Raw genomic sequence first — 24,008 nt, forward strand, 5'->3', positions numbered from 1 at the left:
CACATGTGGTTAAAGTGCGCATTGTCAGATTTTATTAAAGGGTATTTTTATACATTTTGGTTTCACCACGTAGAAATTACAGCTGTGTTTATACATAGTCCCCCCTTTTTAGGGCACCATAATGTTTGGGACATGGCTTCACAGGTGTTTGTAATTGCTCAGGTGTGTTTAAATGCCTCCTTAATGCAGGTATAAGAGAGCACTCAGCACCTCGTCTTTCCTCCAGTCTTTCCATCACCTTTGGAAACTTTTATTACTGTTTATCAATATAAGGACCAAAGTTATGCCAATGAAAGTCAAAGAAGCCATTATGAGACTGAGAAACAAGAATAAAACTGTGAGAGACATCAGCCAAACCTTAGGCTTACCAAAATCAACCGTTTGGAACATCATTAAGAAGAAAGAGAGCACTGGTGAGCTTACTAATCGCAAAGCGACTGGCAGGCCAAGGAAGACCTCCACAGCTGATGACAGAAGAATTCTCTCTATAATAAAGAAAAAGTCCCAAACACCTGTCCGACAGATCAGAAACACTCTTCAGAAGTCGGGTGTGGAGTTGTCAATGATCACTGTCTGCCGAAGACTTCATGAACAGAAATACAGAGGCTACACTGCAAGATGCAAACCACTGGTTAGCTGCAAAAATAGGATGGCCAAGTTACAGTTTGCCAAGAAGTACTTAAACGAGCAACCACAGTTCTGGAAAAAGGTCTTGTGGACAGATGAGATGAAGATTAACTTATATCAGAATGATGGCAAGTGCAAAGTATGGAGGAGAGAAGGAACTGCCCAAGATCTAAAGCATACCACCTCGTCTGTTAAACACTCTAGTGGGGGTGTTATGGCCTGGGCATGTATGGCTGCTGAAGGTACTGGCTCACTTATCTTCATTGATGATACAACTGCTGATGGTAGTGGCATAATGAATTCTGAAGTGTATAGACACATCCTATCTGCTCAAGTTCAAACAAATGCCTCAAAACTCATTGGCCGGCAGGTCATTCTACAGCAAGACAATGATCCCAAACATACTGCTAAAGCAACAAAGGAGTTTTTCAAAGCTAAAAAATGATCAATTCTTGAATGGCCAAGTCAATCACCCGATCTGAACCCAATTGAGCATTCTTTTTTTATGCCAAAGAGAAAACTGAAGATGGCTATCCCCCAAAACAAGCATAAGCTAAAGAGGGCTGCAATACAGGCCTGGCAGAGCATCACCAGAGAAGACAGCCAGCAACTGGTGATGTCCATGAATCACAGACTTCAAGCAGTCATTGCATGCAAAGGATATGCAACAAAATACCAAACATGACTACTTTCATTTACATGACATTGCTGTGTCCCAAACATTATGGCGCCCTGAAATGGGGGGGAATATGTATAAACACTGCTGTAATTTCTACATGGTGAAACCAAAATGTATAAAAATGGCCTTTATTAAAATCTGACTGCACTTTAACCACATGTGAATTTTTCTATTACAAATCTCAAAGTGTGGAGTACTGAGGCAAATAAATGATGGGTCTTTGTCCCAAACATTATGGAGGGCACTGTATGTTCTAGCTATCCAGGGACAGGCAAATCTAGCATTGGTGCCCATCCTAAGTTTTTTAAAAATCCAAGTCATTTTGCTGGATATCTCAGAGTAATTGTGAAATAACCAAACTGATGTGGGTCTAGAATTATACATAGACCAGGTAAGGGCAGCCATTTTCTTTTCCTCAATTATATTAACGAACAAGAAAGATTTTTTATGACAATCGCATAATTTCGACATCATTAGTTGGTGTTGTTGGTCGGCATAGATGCAGTGGGCTAAGGGACCTGCTTCAGTCATAATTTTACACCCTTTGGCCAACCTTTTCATGCTGATAAAGATGCCTACCTCAGCTAATCCCATTTGGATGTATTTGACGCATTGCGGGATCGTTTTTGTAGCAGACTAACCAAAACTGAGCACAGCACATCAACCTCTGAGGTACACCACTGGCCATGAGCCTCCAGCCCAACAAATAAAATAGGGCTCCAAATATAATATTGTGATTGTCTACAGGAAATAAACAGGCCACACTAATGCATCATCTCTCTGCTTCTGCCTCGCAGTATGCATTTTCTGGATATTTTTGCTAATCATTTTCCAGGTACTGCAAGATGTGGACAGCGGTTCTGACAAGGACTCCGAAGAATCTCTAAGTTTACTTGACAAGACTGCATTGGAGGAATTATTTGGACTGCAGGATGAGGAAGATGAAAGGATCGAGGAAGAAGAGGAGAAGTGGGGTAAATTGACTGAGAAAGGCTGGTTCTTTGTTCCCTGCAATATTTTACCTTTTTATCAAAGAATGAACATGATGAATTCTTATTTTAGACGTATATAGTAATATATCACCATATTATTTTGGTATGCATTCCATTTTTGACTTTTTTTTTGTTTGATCTAGATACTACAATACCTGAACCAAATGAAAAGCAGATCAAATGTCTAAAAACTTACTTTGGACATTCTAATTTTAAACCGTAAGTCTTATTTTTACAAAACATTTGAATGAATTTGCAAGAAGCATTATTGCTATTTCATAAAATTTGCACACACAAATAAAAATCTGTGAACGGCAAAGAAGAATTAACCCTGTTCTCTGTGCTATCATTGGACAGGAGGTACAGAAGCTTGAAGTCCCATACCCCTGCAGTTAGGAACAGCTACGTTACTACAATTATTAAGCTATTGAACCAATCTGCACAACCCTAATTCTACTTTAGCAAGAGAGTATGACAGAACATCTCTTGCACCATCATGGATTTGCTTTCTAATTGTGAATTAGCACCAATGTCTTGTGTTTGTATTTTTTCTTTACACTATCGTTTGTGTTGAGTACTTTTGTACTCGCTATACTTTTGCACATGACAATAAACGTGACGACATTATCTGAAATATTAACTCTGTTTCTTTCGTCACAACTCGTACCTGACCAGCTGAATATTTCCAGCACTGTCTTTTGTTCAGATTTCTAGCACCTGTTTTTAATTTTTTTTCGTAAAGTTTATACATAATATTCTTTCAGTTTTCTTGACAAAGGGATAATGAATAAAATATTCCAACAAAATAGCTTCAATTATTTGAAATTCTAAGCCTTAAACATTTACGGAGATGGAAGTGAAGCTCACTGACCTTAGTACTGTTATTTTTATCTTTGATCAAACCAAATGCTTTTAGCAAATTGTGATTGAAGGACAATGGAACTGGAATTCTGCATCCTTTGAATCAGCATTGAATTAGTTTACAATTTAGAAAATATTTTTAATGTGGTCTGAGGTGGCATTTTTGTAATTTACTCTATAAAATGTTGCAATTATCATTATAAAAGTTCCCTTTTAAAATAAACAATCCACGTTATAGTAAACTATCGGTGAACTTCAAATCCAATTTTAAAATTGTGCCTATTGATTTAACTTTTTCATCATGCAGAGCTCACTCAAAACAAATGGATTTGGTAAAATGCATGCTGCTCTTTTAACTTAGATCAAATCTTCCATTGTAAACTGGATACATTCCAAAGGCTGCATACTAAAATGATTATACTTTTTATGGCTTTTTTTAATTAAGTTACCACATCTGTTGGTTTTGTTATAAAAAGGATGGGATGAGTTGGAGCACTGCACCCTTGAATGTAGTTTGCAGTATCTTATTGAAATGTTTGGGCACATTGGGTCTGTTGATGGTGTCACATTTAGATTGGCACAATTCAGCCAATTAAGTCTACCACCATTCAATCATGGTTAATCTGTTTTTGTCTCCTCGACTTCATTCTCCTGCCATATCCCCATAAATTTAGGATTAATTTAATTGCAGATATTTAAATTATTTTGCTCTTCCAAATGGAATATGTATATTGGCATGTTGTGCAGCTGCTCATCTAGGCAATCGTTTCCATTCATATTTCCCAGTTCCACTTCTTGACCTATTAATTATTTGAAGTGCACTTCTAATCAGATTTATTACATAAAAATTACACTCATGGATGTGGCATCTTACGGTATCTATTATATTTACAAGAAAACAAATCCACCATGGTTTCAGAAACTGCAAATCATTGAATGAGATACCAGGTCACTGAATGAATTGGCTATCTACTAGTATTTTGGTCCATATTTCAGAATAGACTTGCACATCCGTATGCTTTAACTTTTAGATAGAGCTAGATAGAGCTCTTAAGGATAGTGGAGTCAGGGGATATGGGGAAAAGGCAGGAACGGGGTACTGATTGAGAATGATCAGCCATGATCACATTGAATGGCGGTGCTGGCTCGAAGGCCCAAATGGCCTCCTCCTGCACCTATTGTCTATTGCTTTGGATATTTTTGGTCGGTTGACTCTTCCAACCCTGCTACTCCTCGTTAAACCCTCCATTGGCAGTTGCTTAGGTCTGCTGAGATGTTGGTCAGAGGTTATCATCCTGACCCTCGTTGTTTAATAATTCTCTTTTTTAGAAATCTTCTTAAAGTCCATTACTTTGGGCTTCTGGTTAATCCTCCTAATAATCTATAGTTTAATGTTTGTTTTCTTTTTATTAGCCTCTATGAAGCATTTGTGGTAATCTGAACACTTATAAATTTAATTGCTATATAATTTGAAGAGATGAAACATATAAAGTTAATTAAAATGTGTTTTGTTATGATTTACAGGGTTCAGTGGAATATTATCTATTCGGTGCTTCAAGAGAGAAGAGATAATCTAGTAGTTATGGCAACTGGTAAGTATTAGAAAAATGTATGCATTCCAGTACACAGATTTCCTTTTTTTAAAATAATTTCTGGGGTTTACTTGCAAGGCAATGTTAATTATCCATCCAAAGTTGTCTTTGATAAGGTAGAGGTGGACTGCTTTTGATTGTTGCTGTACCTGTGATAAAGTTACACTCAGTATAACTCCAGGATTTCTCCTGTAGCAACAACAATGAAGAAATAGAAATAGTATTATGTTAAGTATATTAAAGGAACTTTAAAGGTTATGACCTTGATATGCTGCTGGTCTTCTTATACTAATTGATTGTAAAGATAATTGATTTGACATATGTTACAGGAGAAGTCTTAACAACTTGGTGTTAAGCATCACTTAGATATACGAATAGAATATTAACATACAGGAACATTTTAAATATAAGATTAGCCATACAGCATGCTTTACCATTCAACAAATCCGTTACTGAACCTGTGCCTCATTTAGTTTCTCACCTGATTCCCCTATTCTCTAGTTCCCTGTGTATTCAAAAAAATATTGACCTAAGAAATATTGATTTTAAATATTGAAATTATTAACCTTGAAAGTACTAAAGGATTGAACATCCAAAGCCCTTGGATGGAGCATTCCAAAGATTAATAACTCAACCAAAACAAAATTTTCATCACCTTATTTATAAGTGGTAGACTTCATATTCTGAAACAATGCCCCAGAGTTCCTCCAAACTTGATATTCCACTGAAGAATCTTGTATGTTTCAAATAGATAATTTCTCATTGACTTCTGTTTATACTCTATTTCAGCATGTTAGTACCTGAAGGACATTAAGGGAATTTAGTATGTAACTCGCTGGTAATTTTCATCTACCATGCAGTTTGAGAAACCAATTACTTTTTTTTTTAATTGAACAGGTTATGGTAAGAGTTTATGCTACCAGTTCCCAGCTGTTTACACAGGAGGTGTTACAATAGTGATTTCACCCCTCATATCTTTGATGGAGGATCAAGTATTACAATTAAAGTAAGGTTATTCAATATAATTCCTTTCCTTATTTTCCCTTTCTCTTTTGTTGGAATTTTCGCTGTGCTTACGTCCTTGATTAGTTGATACCTTTGGACCCAATTATTCTTGTCTGAGACCAAGAAGTGAATATTGGTAAATTATTTACTTACCAAGGACACCTTATCACCACTCCATCTGATGCCCGGATGTGAGCACTGCTTGTTAATGTGGACTGAAAAATAGGCTGTTCATGAGAACCACTATACATGATCAATGGAAGTTAATGTGCAGATTCATTGACCAGTTGGGGACATGTGCTATAATGGTGTTTCTATCTCAAAGACTTTGGTACAAGAGCATTTGAGAATTATTGGGCCAATTACATAGAGCCCTGGTCAGATTATATTTACAATGCTTTGAAATAAATGCAGAAAATTCTGAAAATACTCAGCAAATTAGACACTACCATCTGTGGTGAAAGAAAGCGAGTTAAGATTTCAAGTCGGTGATCTTTTATTGGAATTGGGAACATTTAGAAAGCAGATAGGTTTTGAAGTGGCAGCATTGTAAAAATGGAAGCAGAGCACCAACTGGAAGAGTATAATCTGCCACTGCTTCATCTGGAAGAATTGTTTGGGGTTTTGTGAGCGATTTCCATCATTTGCAGTTTATTGAATTAAGGTTACCCTGGAATGTTGTTCATTGTCTGATCTCCCTACTTTGGGAACAATATATGCTATCAATGATGTGCAGAGGGATCCTGGAGGCCAAGTTCATAGCTCACCAAGGGTGGCCGCATAAGTAGATAGGGTGGTAAAGAAAGCATATGGTAATTGCTAGTGACATTGAAAATGAGTCAAGTTATGATGCAGCTCTATAGGACTTTAGTTAGGCTGCATCTGGAGTATTGCTGATCGCCCCATTCCAGGAAAGATGTGGAGGCTTTGGAGAGGGTGCAGAAGATATTACCAAAATGTAGAGGGTTTCAGCTACAAGGTGAGGTTAGATAAACCTGGATTGTTTTCTCTCGAATAGCGGAGGTAGAGAGGAGACGATAGAAGTATATAAAAATATACAGGCAGATGAGATCAATTTAACTAGGCATGTTTGGCAGAAACATTGTGGCCCGATGGCCCGTACTTATGCTATACTGTTCTATGTTCTATATTTGTGATAGAAGTAATGTTGCAAAAATTGTCAATTGAAAGCCATCTCTTCAGCTACTTAAGGCCGAGGATCTAGGATTCCTGAAAGCTCTATTTTTATACTCTCGTGAATAATGTAGAATATTTTACTCCCTCAGTGCAAGTACTTCATGAAACTGCATCTGCATAATCCTATATGAATGCAGTTCATACAAAGTTGCTTTGTGTCGTTAAAATGTCTCTATGACTACAAACCTAACTACTGTGAATTGTTATTGTTGTTTTGAACCCAAACTAGTTGCTGTCGCTACTAGTTTGGGTTCAAAATAAGCACACATGCATGTGTCTTTAATTGGAATGATTCAAAGAAGGGCAAGTAAATGCAGCAATGATGTTGGCTTTAGGATAGTTTTATTATCTTACATTTCCAGTGTGTTCTAAGTACAAGATTGTCATCAGAAAAAAATGGTGGCATTAACTTTACCAGTTGTTGTCATTTGTCATTGATAGTTTCTAATTCTGCTTGACAACGTATCTAATTAAATGAATGGTACCAATGCAACAAAATGTCTCACTATCCCTGTATCTTATGTTCTTTTGTAGCATGTCCAACATAACAGCTTGTTTCCTTGGCTCGGCCCAGTCGCAGAAATTTTCCCATGAACTAATAAAGTGAGTGTACTGCCAGTGAATTCTTATGTGGTCTCCTTGTGAACTTAAGTTGAAGACAAAACAAAACCAGCTATTTTTCTTTCATCATTCAATGATATGAAGAGATTACGTGTCCTTTTAAAAATTAATTCTCAATCAATACCCCATAATTGTGCATATTAACATTTTTTAAAATATGAGGTATTAATACATTCCACACTTGTAAGGAGCTGCACGTTGAGTGCCCTGTTTTGCAAAGCATTTGATCATAGTGCTGGTAAGTGGATTCTAGCTGTTCAAGGTAGCTTATTTACAGTAATAGGCAAATAAAACCACCTGCAACTATAGTTTTAATTGAGCAATAATCAAATCCCCCAGTGACAAGTAGGATGCATGGATTTATTTAGAAATTTCAATTGTTTAGCTTGTTAAGTAATAATCCACGTGGCGAGCTGAGCTTTGTACATTATTTGCAAGAGGATTAACCTGGCTTGTTCTTGGGAATTAAATGTTACAACATAGAATGAGACCACTTATTCTATTCAGTTTTTGTTTCCTCTTTGAAAAAGCTATTTATTCCCATTCTCATTCCTTTGCTCCATTATTTCCATTCAACTGTTATTTCCCCAGAGCCCTAGAATGTTTTCCTCATCAACATTTGAGTTTTGCTATTGAATTTGGTTCGTCCTATCTTTCAGTGCATTCTGGCTTGCCACAACTCATTGCATCTAAGGAAAAACATCTCTGATTCTCTTCCTTGATAGTAAAGGGAATACCAAGTTACCCTGTGTGGTGTTAGCAATGCAGTGAAAAGACAGATTGACAAGCCAAAATGACACATAAAGGGGAACATTATATAAAAGGATCAAATGGATCTCTTATTCAAAAAATAATATGGGAGAGCACTTCATCATACTGAAAGATGATCATCTTGTCTAATTGTGAAACAGCAAACAAAAGGAATCGTAATTTGGTTGAAATTGATGCAATTAATAATGATATTAGCGTATAAAGTGTATAAAGAATGACTTTAAATAACTTCATTTTTTTTAACTTCCAGGGGTCATTTCAAAGTTATTTACATGACACCTGAATACTGTTCGCAATCGATTTCATTACTGAAGAAACTTGATGATACCATTGGTATTTACAATCTACATTTTTTAATTGCTCTTTCATGTGCATAACAAAACACAGAAATCTAATGGTTGAAAGATCTCGGTTTATTGTAATGTATGTGCTGTAGTTTGCATACATTATTCAAGTTAAATAAAAATGACACTTGGCTTTGAGTACTGTACTGTTCATGCCAGCAGCGATCAGGACTGACAGACTCTGGCAACATTAATTCCAGGTCGAATTTACATTTTGAAGTCAGTTGCACTTTGTTTGTCTTCTATAAACTAATGGTCATAAAGACAACAGTATATGGCGGCACGGTAGCACAGCGGTAGAGTTGCTGCTTTACAGCGAATGCAGCGCCGGAGACTCAGGTTCGATCCTGACTACGGGTGCTGCACTGTAAGGAGTTTGTACGTTCTCCCCGTGACCTGCGTGGGTTTTCTCCGAGATCTTCGGTTTCCTCCCACACTCCAAAGACGTACAGGTATGTAGGTTAATTGGCTGGGTAAATGTAAAAATTGTCCCTAGTGGGTGTAGGATAGTGTTAATGTACGGGGATCGCTGGGCGGCACGGACTTGGAGGGCCGAAAAGGCCTGTTTCCGGCTGTATATATATGATATGATATGATATGATATAAGTAGAGGGGTGTAGATAGCTTTCACTGGGCTGAGAACACAACTTTTATTATCTTTCTAAGAACATTGAAATCACTTTCAGCATTACAGGCCAAAAATAAACCACGTAACTTTACATTCTGACGTAAAATTATAATGTTGCACTTAGAGAGTAATAGAATGGAATTAGCAAGAATCCATTTTCCTATTTCCATTTTCAAATTATGTATTTGATCCTTATGTTTATGTGTTAAGGAAATATAGGGCCTGTTTTTTTTTTCAATCAACGGAGTTCTCGGCAGTTAGAATTAAGTGGACGAAGGGTTCTGAAAATGTGCATCAGTGCGTGTAATTATCAGTCTGTGATTAATAGAGGATGTAACTACATCGTAGCAAGTTGTGATAGATATATAGAGTGATAGGATGACCATGCAGATATAAGTTTTTATTTTTTCTTTCCATAATCGTACTTCTTTGAAAGGAATTTTTGAGAAAATTGTGCTACATCCCACATATAATGACGAGCCCATAAAAATGGTGTAATGCGTGCAGGCAGTCACACAAGTAGCAGCCATTTATACCACCAGGCTTGAACCATCCCTTAGTTCATCACAAAACATTTGTTGGTTTCTTTTCAGGATCCATTTCAATAGCTCTTCAGCATCAATTATGCTTTTAATATGTAGAGCAATTGATTCCATAAATATCAAAACGTATTCTCCGTGATATTTCAGTATGTTTCAGTCGGGAGCATTCACCTGAAAGCCATCAAAGGCATCAAAAATGGATTGGGTTGTCCTTGTACTAAACAGCAATCAGATTTTTGTAAATAAGGTTTTGAGTTAGATTTGTACTTTCAATAATTGCATTATAGACAATAGACAATAGGTGCAGGAGTAGGCCATTCAGCCCTTCGAGCCAGCACCGCCATTCAATGCGATCATGGCTGATCACTCTCAATCAGTACCCCGTTCCTGCCTTCTCCCCATACCCCCTCACTCCGCTATCCTTAAGAGCTCTATCCAGCTCTCTCTTGAAAGCATCCAACGAACTGGCCTCCACTGCCTTCTGAGGCAGAGAATTCCACACCTTTACCACTCTCTGACTGAAAAAGTTCTTCCTCATCTCCGTTCTAAATGGCCTACCCCTTATTCTTAAACTGTGGCCCCTTGTTCTGGACTCCCCCAACATTGGGAACATGTTTCCTGCCTCTAATGTGTCCAATCCCCTAATTATCTTATATGTTTCAATAAGATCCCCCCTCATCCTTCTAAATTCCAGTGTATACAACACAAAAATTGTCAATCAAGATATTATTCTTTATGAATGGTGGATGAGAAAAAGGGAGAAGAATCATTAAGCCCTCAATCCCACTCTGTCATTCAGTAAAATCATTTCTTTAACTCCACTTTCCTCCCTGTACTCATAATCCTTGAATTAAAAATCAATCTCTGCTTTGAATATGTTCAACGATTCATCCTGAATAGCTTTCTCGGACAAGGGATTCCCTTTGGGGGAATAAATTATTTTCATCTCAATTTTAAATAAGTGCTCTATGTCTGCATATTCTGATCCTAGACTTGTTGGTAAATTGTATTTCAAGTATTTAAATGAAAAAGTTGTAGTTGCTGGAAATCTAAAATAAAAACTGGAAATACTCAGCAGGCCAGGTTGCATCTGTGGGAAGAAAACAAAAGTTAATGTTTCAAGTCAAAGACCTTTGAATTGCTTGGAATTGCTGTGAAATTATGTTTTCAAAAAAGAAACTTTTCAGTCCTGCTTTTCATTGAGGATCATAGAGAAATTGAGCATGGAAATAAGTCATTCGAACAAAGAGCCTATGCCGACAATCCACTGTTCATTTACACTAATCCTATATAATCCCAGTTGTTCTATTCTCTTGACATTTTAATTCACTCCCCCCCAGATTTTACTGTTTACCAACATAGGAGGGGCGATTTACAATGGCCAATTAACCTACCAATTTGCACATCTTTTGGAATGTGAGAGGAAACCGGAGGATCCAGAGTGTATGCATGCGGTCACAGGGAGAACGTGCAAACTTCACACAGTGTCTGAGGTTATGATTGAAATGAGATGTCTGGCACAGTGAAGCAGATGCTGTATTAATTGTGCTGCTATTCCTTAGCAAGTGCACTGTGAATGTTTTTGTTAGTGCATGTACTAAAGAATAGTATTAGCAGATAAGGAGGCATTGCGTGAGATTAACCAATATTGGAAAAAGACAATAACATTTTAAATCCCTGAGACCCTGCTGACAAATAAATGACTATTGTTGGGGGTATTGTGCCTGTGGAGATCTACGGAACACTGGGGATGCTGGTCACATGAGATTTCCCATATGATGGTTTCTAATCTTCAACATTCGGACCAAAGAGCTATTGAGCACAAGTGTCATGAGGATAGAAAGCAGAATAAGTAAAAGACCTGTCTCATCATCCAATTTTGTGAAGTTCCCGTTGGTTTCTGGAGAATGGAATTGCTAGTAGATTAGGAGAATCTCTCTGCCTATCCTTTCATTCATGCAAATTACAGATGTTGGAAATAGATGTATTTTTGAAGAATTTCCAAATAGTGAATATTATTGTTTTAAATATTGCACATGTGGATGTAGTTCAGCATATTTATTGTCTTTTGATTTACATTAGGTATCACGGTTGTTGCTGTGGATGAGGCTCACTGTATATCTGAATGGGGACATGATTTCAGAAGTGCCTACAGAAAATTGGGATTTTTAAAACAATTACTGCCACAGGTAAATTGATAGATGTGTTTAATAAAATTTTGGCATTCAAGTTCCTAAATTATCATTGTGAGACAGACAAATAAGTTGTTTGTTAACAATATAGTATATTATAAAAAATGGTACAACTAATGCATGATATGCTTGTGGCACGAGCATGTAAATGAAGCAATCCATTTGGCTTTAATTTAAAATAAATGGATCTAACAAGCCGTGATTGTGTGCGCAGTGACAATGAAGAAGAAAACAATACAATTTTTGGTAATTGCAGCTTAATGTTTTCCACTGATTAAAGCTCTGCTCCCCATTTTTCATATCAAAGTAGCATTAATGGGGAAAAGAGAGCTAAGTGTACTTCAATTATGAAATGTATCAGTCTTGGCGTTGATAAGGTGAATAATTACAATCTTCCTTCTGCTAGTCAAAAACTAGAGGGCATCGGTGTTTGGTGAGAGGGGAGTGATTTAAAGGGGACCTGAGATGCAGCTTTTTCACATAGAAGGTGTCGTGTACATGGAATGAGCTGTCAGAGGAAGTGAAGATGTGGGATAATTTACAATATTTAAGAGACACTTGGACAGGTATATGGATCGGAAAGATTTGGAGGGATATTCGCCAGATGCTGGCAAGTGGAAGTACTCGATTAGGCAACTTGGTTAGCAAGCATGTGTTGTGCCGAAGGGTGTGCTGCTATGCTATACAGCTCTATGGCTATCTTTCAGTTTTACAGCGGTTAGTTTGCATGTTTGGGTTGGATAATACGGGAAAATATAGATTATATTTTATTAAGTAATTAGGAGACTCGGTTGCATTTATCATTTCAGTTTTAACAAGATAACATCAAATTTCATTCCAGGATACCAACGTTGCTATTGTAATTATTGAAAACAGATTCGGATTAGTTTATCACATACATTAGGGTGCAATTAAATTCCTTGTTCGCATAAAGCTCACAGAGTAAACAGTACACGTACAATAATGATAAATACAACAATATTTAAATTCAAAATTTGTGATTTTTTTTTTTGTCCACTGAAGAAATGACAGGCAAGTTGGTACAGTGAGTTTCCTGCAGAATGTGGGAAGTCAGGGACACTGCTGGTACTTCTGGAAACTACACCTGTAGAAATTGTGTCCAGGTGCAGCTCCTGAATAAATGTGTTGGGGAACTGAAGCAGCAGTTGGATGACCTCAGGGCCATCTGGGAAAATGAGAGTTTCCTGGACAAGACCTACAGTGAGGTTGTCACACCAAGGATACAGGAAGAGCGAAAGTGGGTGACTGTGAGAAAGAGGAGTAATCGTGGTGCAGGAGGCTCCGTTGGCTGTACCTACTGAAAACGGGTACACCCTCTTGGGGGCGGATGACACGACAAGATTGAGTGGTAGCCAGAGCTGTGTTTCCAACCCTGATGCCGAGGCTCCACGGGAAAGAGTGATGTCAGGCAGAGCCATAGTGGTGGGAGACTCCATCGTCAGAGGTGCAGATAGGAGATTTTGCGGCAGCAGGCGAGACTCCAGGATGGTATGTTGCCTCCCTGGTGCCAGGGTCCATGATGTCTCAGAGGGGCTGCATGGCATCCTCAAGAGGGGGAGCAGCCGGAGGTTGTTGTGCATGTTGGCACAAATGATATAGGTCGGAAGAGGAAGTAGGTTCTGCAACAAGAATTTACGGAATTGGGTAGAAGACTGAAAAGCAGGACCTGCAGGGTAGTGATTTCAGGATTGCTTCCAGTACCTCGTGCTAGTCAAGGTAAGAATAGGAAGATAGGGGAACTGAATGTGTGGCTGTGGTTGGTGCAGGGGGCAGGGATTCAGATTTCTGGATAATTGGGATCTCTTCCGGGGCAGGGGTGACCTGTATAAAAGGGACGGGTTGCACCTAAACTGGAGGGGGACCAACATCCTAGCGGGAAGCTTTGCTAATGCTACATGAGAGGGTTTAAACTAGATGGGCAGGGGGGTGGGATCTTGTGCAGGACAGAGGCACGTGAGAGGCTAGAAGTTGGTATGGATGGTGGTGTGGGAAAGGTTAGTGGACAGAATAAGTAGGTGAAAGGCGGAGAGAGAGGAAGGAGGGTTGGTTAAACTGCACGTATTTTAATGCAAGGGGCTTGACGGGTAAGGCAGATGAGCTTAGGGCATGTATAGGTACGAGCGACTGGGACGTTGTAGTCATGACTGAAACCTGGTTAAGGGAGGGGCAGGACTGGCAGCTCAATGTTCTGTGATATAGGAGCTTCAGGAGAGACAGGAGTGAGGGAAAAAGAGGAGGGAGGTTTGCATTGTTGGTTAAGGAGGATGTCACGGCCGTGTTCAGAGGTGACATTACGGACGGTTTGTCTAGTGAAGCTATTTGAGTGGAGCTGAGGAACAAGAAAGGGATGATCACCTTGTTGGGGGTGTACTACAGACCCCCGAATAGTCAACGGGAATTAGAAGAACAAATGTGCCGGGAGATTGCAGACAGCTGCAGGTCAAATAAGGTTGTTGTAGTAGGGGATTTTAACTTTCCTAATATCCACCGATCAGCCAAAACATTATGACCACTGACAGGTGAAGTGAATAACATTGGTTATCTTGTTACAATGGCACCTGTCAAGGGGTGGGATATATTAGGCAGCACATGAACAGTCAGTTCTTGAAGTTGATGTGTTGGATGCAGGAAAAATGGGCAGGAGTAAAGACCTGAGCGACTTTGACAAGGGCCAAATTGTTATGACCAGACGACTGGGTCAGAGCATCTCTGATACGGCAAGGCTTGTGGGGTGCTCCCGGTCGTCAGTGGTAAGCACCTACCGACTGTGGTCCGAGGAGGGACAAACCACAAACCGGCGACAGGGTGTTGGGCGCCCAAGGCCCATCGATGTGCGGGGGCAACGAAGGCTATCCCATCTGGTCCAAACTGACTGAAGACGAGGAGGGAGTGTGATGCTCTGGGCAATGTTCTGCTGGCATACCCTGAGTCCGGCCATTCATGTGGATGTCAATTTGGCACGTGTCACCTACCTAAACATCGTTGCAGACCAGGTACACCCCTTCATGGCAATGGTATTCCCTGATGGCAGTGGCCTCTTTCAGCAGGATAATGCGCCCTGCCACACTGCACACATTGTTCGGGATTGGTTTGAGGAACATGATGTTCACGGTGTTGCCCTGGCCTCCAAATTCTCCAGATCTCAATCCGATTGAGCATCTGTGGGATGTTCTGGATCGAGAAGTCCGATCCACGGCGGCTCCACCTCGCAACTCACAGGACTTGAAGGATCTGCTGCTAATGTTTTGGTGCCAGATACCACAGAACACCTTCAAGGGTCTTGTAGAGTCCATGCCTCAGTGGGTCGGTGCTGTTTTGGTGGCACACGAAGGACCAACGGCATATTAGGCAGGTGGACATAATGTTTTGGTCATAATTGTTGTTGTAGCCTGGAAAAATCATAGCATGAAGGGTTCAGATGGGGTGCAATTCCTCAAAGGTGTTCAGGACAGTAAGCAGTAAGTGGAGGCCCTCATATGTGACAGGGCAACGCTGGATCTAGTATTGGGAAATTGCGATGGGCAAGTTAATGAAGTGTGAATGGATGAGCCCTTTGGGATCAGTGACCAGAGTTAGGTTTAAGATAGTTATGGATAGGGACAGAGGCTCCACGTGTTAAAATGCTCAACTGGGGTAAGGCCAACTATGGGGATTTGAGAGAAGGTCTCGTTTAAGTTGACTGGAGCAGGTTTATTAGAGGGGAAAGGAACATCGGCCAAGTGGGATGTTTTTAAAAATGTACTGAAAAAAGCTCAGGATGTGTACGTCCCCGTTAGAGTGAAGGGCAAAGCAGGCAAACGTAAGGAAGCTTGGGTGACGAGGGAAATTGAGACGTTAGTTAAAAACAAGAAGGATGCATGGGACATGTATAGGCAGCTGGGATCAAGTGCACCACTGCTGTATTTATTAAAGTTTTTTAGATAAATTGTTTAAAAAAAGTAACAAAAGTGGGTTTATTCACACCATGGGGGAATGGTGAGTAGGGTGGGCCTAAAATTGTCGCGCTGTCCTGAACTGTTTTGGCTGTATAGAGGGCATGGTACACACATAAACACAAACAAACTGAGAATTTTAGTGATAGATAGATGGATGGATGGAAACAATGAATGCAAAACAGCAAAGTGGTGCAAGATAGTAGTGCAATCTGAAGTAGTGCAAAAATAATTAAAAGTACAGGAATGGAATAACAAAATGAGGAAGAGGTAAGTGTACATGTCAGTACCTGTAGGAAATGGCATGAAGAAGTTGACACGTGAAACTGCAGATGCTGGAATCTTTGGCAAAACAAATGTCAGGGGGCAGAGATTTTAAGATTTCTACCTGACTGTGGTTTCCAGACCAGGAAGTTCTGAAGCCAGTTGCAGATGGAAGGCCCAAGGCAGGATGGATTGCCAATTATATTTCAGTCAAACGATTGAGTTCAAATCTGACCATGGCAAGATGCTAAATGCTGACTTACAGAGCAATACAATTGACCATAGATTTTACCAGCCAAGTGATTCGCTGATGTCCTACTTTTGCTTTGGAATGACTCTGGAAACCTCACATTGTTATGACTGTTTAAGATCCACAAAGCTAATATGAATGACCAATATCAAGCCTCGATTATATCATCTACTTTTTTTGTTGAACTGTATGTCATAGGATAGACACAAAAAGCTGGAATAACTCCAGCATCTCTGGAGAAAAGGAATAGATGACATTTTGGGTTGAGACCCTTTGGACACGAAGGGTCGACTTTTCGACCCGAAACATCACCTATTCTTACCTATACATCACCTATATAAAAGCTATCTAAAAATAGCTTTTTTCCACGAGTGGTAGTTCTACTCAATCACCAAAGTCTATTGTTTCTTTTTTGCTCTGGTTTATTTTCACCCACATGTTTAGACCGTAACGTTGTATCCTTATCGTTTTGATGTGTTTATGTTTTATTCTTAATTGTTAACTGTATGTTTGTGCTGTCATTTGTGAGCGGAGCACCAAGGCACATTCCTTGTATATGCATACTTGGCCAATAAACTTATTCATTCATTCATTCATTCCTTTTCTCCAGAGATGCTGTGTGATCCACTGAGTTACTACAGCTTTTTGAATCTATTTTCGGCTTAAACCAGCATCTGCACGTCCTTCCGACACTATGTCATAGGAGCATGCAACACATTGTTACCCTTGCCAGCCTAAATTGTACCATTAGGGGTACTCCCATTTCCTAGCAAATGGTCCACAGCTTTGTAGGTTAGAGTTGTTGTGTTTATCTAGGTATCTTTTTAAATGTGCAAAGGTTTCTGCTTCCATTACTCGTTCAAGCAATGGGTTATCATTTCCACCACTCGCCTATACCCCAATACTTGCCAGGCTAACTAGATTAATGTGAATGAATATTAGATGTTAACATTTGATGAAACTTTCTTTGTTTTCATTTATGATGGTAGGTTCCAATTGTTGCCTTAACTGCTACTGCCAGCCCTTCAATCAGAAGTGACATCATAGAGAATCTGAAGATGACGAATCCTCGGGTTGTCTGCACCACCTTTGATCGACCAAACTTGTATTTAGAAGTTGGTCGTAAATCTACGGACATAAAACGAGACTTTAAACCATTCTTAATCACAAAGGACAAGTAAGTATTGGCTTACAAGCATCAAACATGAAGAGAATGGCATATATAAACATAGCACAAAAAGTAAGGAAATTTGTGTTTGGTAGATTATTTCTTTGTTGTAACAATGCTTCTTGGCAATAAATCTTATACCGTTGGAAAGCCTGTTTATTTCCCTTTTAAATGGTGCCACATTTGTAAGGAACATGCATTTGTGGGATGAGCAGCAGAGCTGAGTATATGGGTTGCGCCCATGAAAAATTTGCCAAATCTTCTCTGCCAATGCCAAACAGCTTATTCTGCCATTGACTCTTGTTCGATGTTGTTTGGTGGATTGGATGATTGAAGTCTGAAGAAACAAGACATATTGGCAATTTAACAATTTATTCATTTAATAAACAGGAGCCACAGTAGCGTGTGGAAGAACCATACACAGCCATAACAGCCTGGCACCTCCTCCTCATGCTGGTCACCAGCCTGGTCACACACTGTTGTGGGATGGCATCCCATTCTTGTCAGCACCTGGGGGTACCAGAAGCTCAAAACAAGAGTCAATAGCAACAGCAGAATAAGCTGTTTGGCATTGGCAGAGAAGATTTGGCAAATTTTTCATGGGTGCAACCCATATACTCAGCTCTGCTGCTCATCCCACAAATGCATGTTCCTTACAAATGTGGCACCATTTAAAAGGGAAATAAAAAGGCTTTCCAACGGTATAAGATTTATTGCCAAGAAGCATTGTTACAACAAAGAAATAATCTACCAAACACAAATTTCCTTACTTTTTGTGCTATGTTTATATATATACGGTTTACCTAATACAGTATGATTTGCAGTTTTGTGATGGCATTTTTTTTTTCTCTTGAATGGTAGGTACTCCTTGGAGTTTGAAGGGCCCACCATAGTTTACTGCCCATCCAGGAAAACTACAGAACAGGTGGCTGGAGCGTTGTCACAGATGAATGTTGTTTGCGGCACATACCATGCAGGCATGGGCATCAAAGCCAGAAGAGACGTGCATCACAAGTTCATGAGGGATGAAATTCAGGTCTGAAATATTTTTGTTCCTGTTAAATTACCAGGGCAGTCTGAGTAAGGTTACATGTAGAGTATTAAATAATTATAATAATAATAATCCTTTATTGGTCCCACAACGGGGAAATTTGCAGGGTTACAGCAGCAAAGTGGATAGCAAAAATAAATAATCATTCATTAAAATATAAAATAACAGTAATTATCTTTATTTACTGGTCTGCTGGGAGCAGTGCTGATTGTGCAGTTTGACGGCAGCAGGAAGGAAGGACCTTCGATTGAGATTGAGACTGAGATTGAGATTTAAACTGAAGTTTTGAGCATTAATATTAAATAAACAAAAGGCTGAGTGACATTACCAAAAGAAATGGGTTAGTGTAAGAAATGGTACTTGACCTATGATCACAAAGTACATTGGTCCAAATAATGCTCAACTCGGCCTGCCACGTGTAGTCATTCCTCTCCCTCCCCAGCTACTGCCTGCTTTTTGTGTAACCACCTTTACCTTTTGCAGCTCTTCAAAGGACAAGTTGACTTGTAGCCCGGTTGTCCAATGAGGTGAGGTGTATTATGCGTATTGAAAAAAACTTCAGATGGCAGTTTCTAAGACCCTGTTTCTCAATCACCCTGATTCCCTATGGCAGCTTGCTAATATCAAAGGCTTATTTCAATTACGATTGGATGTGTCTGAGAAGAAGCAGTGATATTTACAATTGAGATATTTAACTAATTGAAAATGACAAAACTGCTGGAAATTAATTTAAGGCATGAATGTAAACACATACCTGAAGTTGTTAATAATAATAGTAATCTATTCCTTTATTTGTCCCACACCAGGGAAATTTGCAGTGTTACAGCAGCAAAGTGGATAGCAAGAGACATTCATTATAAATAAAAATAAGATAATTGTCATAATTTACAGTGTTTTTTAAAAAAAACGTTACTGTTAACTGGTCTGTTGACCGGTCTGCTGGGAGTCACGCTGGTTGTGCAGTCTCACAGCAGCGGGAAAGAAGGACCTCCGATATCTCTCCTTCACACACTTGGGGTGAAGGAGTCTGTCACTGAAGGAGCTACTCAGTGCAGTGACAGTGTCCTGCTTGGGGTGGGAGTCGTTGTCCAGCAGCGATGTTATTGCCTGGTCAGAGATGTTACTGCATCTTGGCCCAGAACTCAGACTTTTTGTGCTTCGCCCCTGGACCCAGTAATGACTCCAGTGCCGACTTTGCAATTTTTTTTGCAGAACTGCCTTTCAGCCCATTGTACGTGGTGCCAGAAATAATATCGGTAATTAGCTCTCAAGATTGTTAGATTTAAAAATCCTAATTTAATTTTCCTGTCACACATTTAGTTTAGATTTAATGTACAAATGCTGCAACTATAATGCCGCTCAAACTATTTAATTGAACCAGACGATAACTTGCCCCTGATAACAATGATTTAATTTCCATGTTTAACTTCAAATTAAAGGACATAAAATGCTGGAGTAACTCAGCAGGACAGGGTCTGGAGAAGATGAATAGATTAAATTTCAGGTCGGGATGATTCTTTAGACCTTCAGATTAGTCGTGGATAGGGTTCCTTTTGGATTTGATCATGAATAATGATTGTTATTCTCACCATATATTTCAAGTGCAAATTATGGGCCGTGGTTTTATTCTGTACGTTTATTTATGTTACAGCTGTACAGAATGTTCTAATTTAGTCATTCAAATTTTCAACGGGCCATTTTGTTTTGCCAGTGTGTAGTGGCTACAATTGCTTTTGGCATGGGAATTAATAAGCCTGACATTCGTAAAGTCATTCATTATGGAGCACCAAAAGAAATGGAATCATACTATCAAGAAATTGGGAGAGCTGGGCGAGATGGTTTGCCCAGTGCTTGCCATGTCTTATGGAGTCCTTCTGACATGACGTTTAACAGGTATGAAAACATTGTTCCAGATGAATAGGTGAGAATTTGCAGAAGGGGATGTGCACTGTTTGTGGTCAGAGAGAATGCCCTTTATGTGACTTCATTTTGCATAATGACATCGTTCTTAATGGCAAAATCCTGTATCTTTAGAGATAACGCGTGGAAACAGGCCCTTTGGTCCACAAAGTCCTCGCCGGCTGGCGATCACCCCTTACATTAACACTATTCTACACACAAGGAACAATTTAACAGAAACCAATTAACCTACAGACCTGCACTTCGGCGTGTGGGAGAAAACCCATGTGGTCACAGGGAGAACATACAAACTCCGCACAAAGAGCATCTGTAGTCTGGATCAAACCTGGGTCTCTGTCGCTGTAAGGCGCAACTCTGCTGCCGTGACACTGTGCCATCCTTTCTCGTCTTCTCACTTTTCCATTGGGAAAGACACAATTATTGAGGCCAACCAGTGGTCCATTGATATTAAAGGGGTACCTCAGCGGGTCAGACAGCATCTCTGGAGAATATGGATGGGTGACAATTCGGGTTGGGACCCTTCTTCAGACTTGTGGTAGCAAGGCCTGATCAGAACATGGTCGGAGACCTGGAGAGCAGCAGGAGTCACACGCGGAGCAGTGAGAGAGAGTCTCAGAACTCCTGTCGGAGAAAAGAGGAGAACTTCAAGGTGAGCATACCTTGGAAAGTTTTCATAGTGGGCAGTTCAATGAAATTAAATAGTTTTTACTGGCAAATAATGTAAAGGTAGACTGGAATTATTTCCTTCCCTCACTTTCATAATTGTCTCTACATATAGCATATTTCCAGCTCTTCTTAGAAAGGTCCCTCTAAACCAGACTTTAGTTCAAGACATTATGTGAAAAATCACTTTTTTTGTATCAGAAGAAAACCATTGACCAAATTTGTCCATGTAAGTATTTCTTAAACATATTTAATGCATGCTACACTAAATTTTAGTAGTTTAATCATATGAATAGTTACGAGTGATTTCTTATGGCATAGACTCCATAATAATTTCACTGTTCTGATGCCAGTGCATATGGCAATATAACTCTCTTAACTCTTGATTTCTTGGCTGACACAAAGGTGCTAGTAGCCTACTGATCCTGCACTAATTGACTATTTTTCACTAATGAATCAAGATGGAGAGCTTTTAATCTTGACTCGGGATCCACCCACATACACTTTTCTGTTGGGACTCGTATTTGGAATTAGCATTAAGAATCCTGGATGATGACTCCCTATTTGAGGAAAATACTGAATTGCAGTACAGGTTTAAACTACTGGAAAACTCCTGTAATCCACTTTTTTGCTGTTTGGAAATTCTGATAGTTTGTTATCTGGCTTAATGGAGCACTGCTTCTGTGCTTCCTTTAAACCTACAGCGGTCCCAGTTTCTTGCACTCCCTTTGGACTCGACAGGGCCCCTTCAGACTCAAAAAGCAGTAAATTAAGGTGCAGGGGTATTATCAGGAAAACATTCAATTGTGTGGAAAATCTGCTGGTTTGGCAGTACCAAAGTTCTGATTCTACTGAATCTTTGGAGTTTAACATCATTTAAAATTCCCTCTTACATTTGTGACATGGTACTGTTCCTTGTATGGAATTTTAAAATATAAATAGATGCATTAAACCAACAAAGGCACAAAAATGCATTAGAATCCTTTGAATGTGTATGTTGTAAGTTGTGTTAATTGCAAAAGAATAATAAAAGCTATGTCCTTACTAAACGTTTACCAATCAGAGGGCAGTAGGTAGGACATCACACTAGAACCAGGTACACTGTGATTTTAAACAGTGGGTCTATGTTTCCATTTTTAAATGTGCTGTTGTGAATTATTGATCAAACACCAATAAAATGCTTATTTCTAAGGGATGATAAATTTAGAAAGCTAGTTATACTAAGTTATGTTGTATACCATCATGTTGTTAGCTCGAATTAGTTCACCAACATACTTGCATTACAAACTTGCTTTCAGTGAAAGATTTACTGGAAAAACTGAAGTGAGAATTACGGTATCATGTTATTTGTGAATATGGTAGAAAACCTGTATGTCTGTTGGGAATATGAGTGTGTTCTTTGTAATTGATATGGTTATTTCTTCTGCAGGCAGCTGCTGAATGACATTAAGTGTTTAAAATTCCGTAACTACAAAATTATAATGATGGAAAAAATAAAGAAATACCTCGCATCATCCAAGTGCAGAAGAAAGTAAATCCTTTGTTCTTATTGCATAAGTTTTATTCATTTTCTGTGTCAGCTAGTGCCAGTTTGGCTCTGTTTGATAGCAGTCATCTTTGAGTCAGAACTTGTGTTCTGGAGCTCCATGCAAATATCTGAATATATAAACAACGTGCTGTGGGTTGAATTGTCAGAAATTCTATCTTTTAAAACACACGTTCAACTGAGTACTGGTCTACTTAAATAAGGCTAGACAACTCAATTGAGCTATTAAAGGAGGAGCAGGGAGCCAACATTAATTACTTCAATATCTTCAGTTAAGCATTCATTGATTCGTTGTGTAATTCCTCCCCTGTAATTGATTTGAATCTTTCAATCTGGATTTTATCCCTTCTATGATAATGAAACTGCCGTAATCAAAGTTAAAAATCACATGGAACGTGATTGTGACCTTGGTCCATAATCTCTTTTCATCCTCCTTGATTATTCCATACCCATTATCGTGGCCAACCAAACCAGTCTTTCATTATCTAGCTGGTGGACTGCACTGAGCTAGGTTCACTCTTTTCATCTCTGCAAGTTGAAAACTTTCTGCATCTTTCAAAGATTGAAGGGTGTCCTACAAAGCTGCCATACCTTTATTCCTCATTCTTGACCCTTTCCAAAATCTCATGCCAAATATATTGTAGTAACATCCAGATCTCCCTTTCGACCATATTTCCCAACCACAGCTATCTTTATTGACAAACTGCAATGTGGGTTAAACGGAGCATTTTTACTTGGTATAGATTATTTTAAACTTATTTTCGACCATGAGCAACAACAAGACTGGAACAAATACGTTTCTGTGGAACAGAATCAAGGACAGCATCATGATTGAGGAGGTTCTCAGCATGTTACTGCCAACAGGTGATGGCACTCATCATCATCGGCAGTCACTCGAAGCGAGTATGACTGTCCTCTCCATAGGATCGTCTACTTGTGGGTCTGCAGATGTCTGTAGAGGCCGATCCATGATCCACACACCTTGGTGCAACGTGGGCAGGGGAGACTGGCGGTGGTTGGTAGTGGTTGAGCCCCTTCTCTCTCTCCTTGCGGTGCTGTCGCTTTGTCTCTGCAGCACGGCGTAGTTCCGTTTCACGACGTGCAGCTCCTTCCTGCACAGGTTTCCTCCAGGAGCGCTTGTC

At 39.4% G+C, this 24,008-nt stretch overlaps 1 protein-coding gene across 2 annotated transcripts in view; it reads left to right on the forward strand.

The window, feature by feature from the left end:
• Positions 1-24,008, forward strand: part of wrn (WRN RecQ like helicase) — a 74,150-nt gene that overhangs the window by 21,116 nt on the left and 29,026 nt on the right. For both annotated transcript variants that reach the window (XM_078403778.1, XM_078403787.1), the window contains exons 10-20: positions 2,142-2,280; positions 2,442-2,517; positions 4,684-4,751; positions 5,649-5,757; positions 7,488-7,556; positions 8,596-8,678; positions 11,942-12,048; positions 17,508-17,695; positions 18,548-18,722; positions 20,449-20,630; positions 22,750-22,851. In XM_078403778.1, the coding sequence (XP_078259904.1) occupies positions 2,142-2,280; positions 2,442-2,517; positions 4,684-4,751; positions 5,649-5,757; positions 7,488-7,556; positions 8,596-8,678; positions 11,942-12,048; positions 17,508-17,695; positions 18,548-18,722; positions 20,449-20,630; positions 22,750-22,851 (1,298 nt within the window). The remainder of the gene's footprint in view (positions 1-2,141; positions 2,281-2,441; positions 2,518-4,683; positions 4,752-5,648; positions 5,758-7,487; positions 7,557-8,595; positions 8,679-11,941; positions 12,049-17,507; positions 17,696-18,547; positions 18,723-20,448; positions 20,631-22,749; positions 22,852-24,008) is intronic.

This window comes from Rhinoraja longicauda, chromosome 1 (assembly GCF_053455715.1).
Source record: "Rhinoraja longicauda isolate Sanriku21f chromosome 1, sRhiLon1.1, whole genome shotgun sequence".
Taxonomy (NCBI): domain Eukaryota; kingdom Metazoa; phylum Chordata; class Chondrichthyes; order Rajiformes; family Arhynchobatidae; genus Rhinoraja; species Rhinoraja longicauda.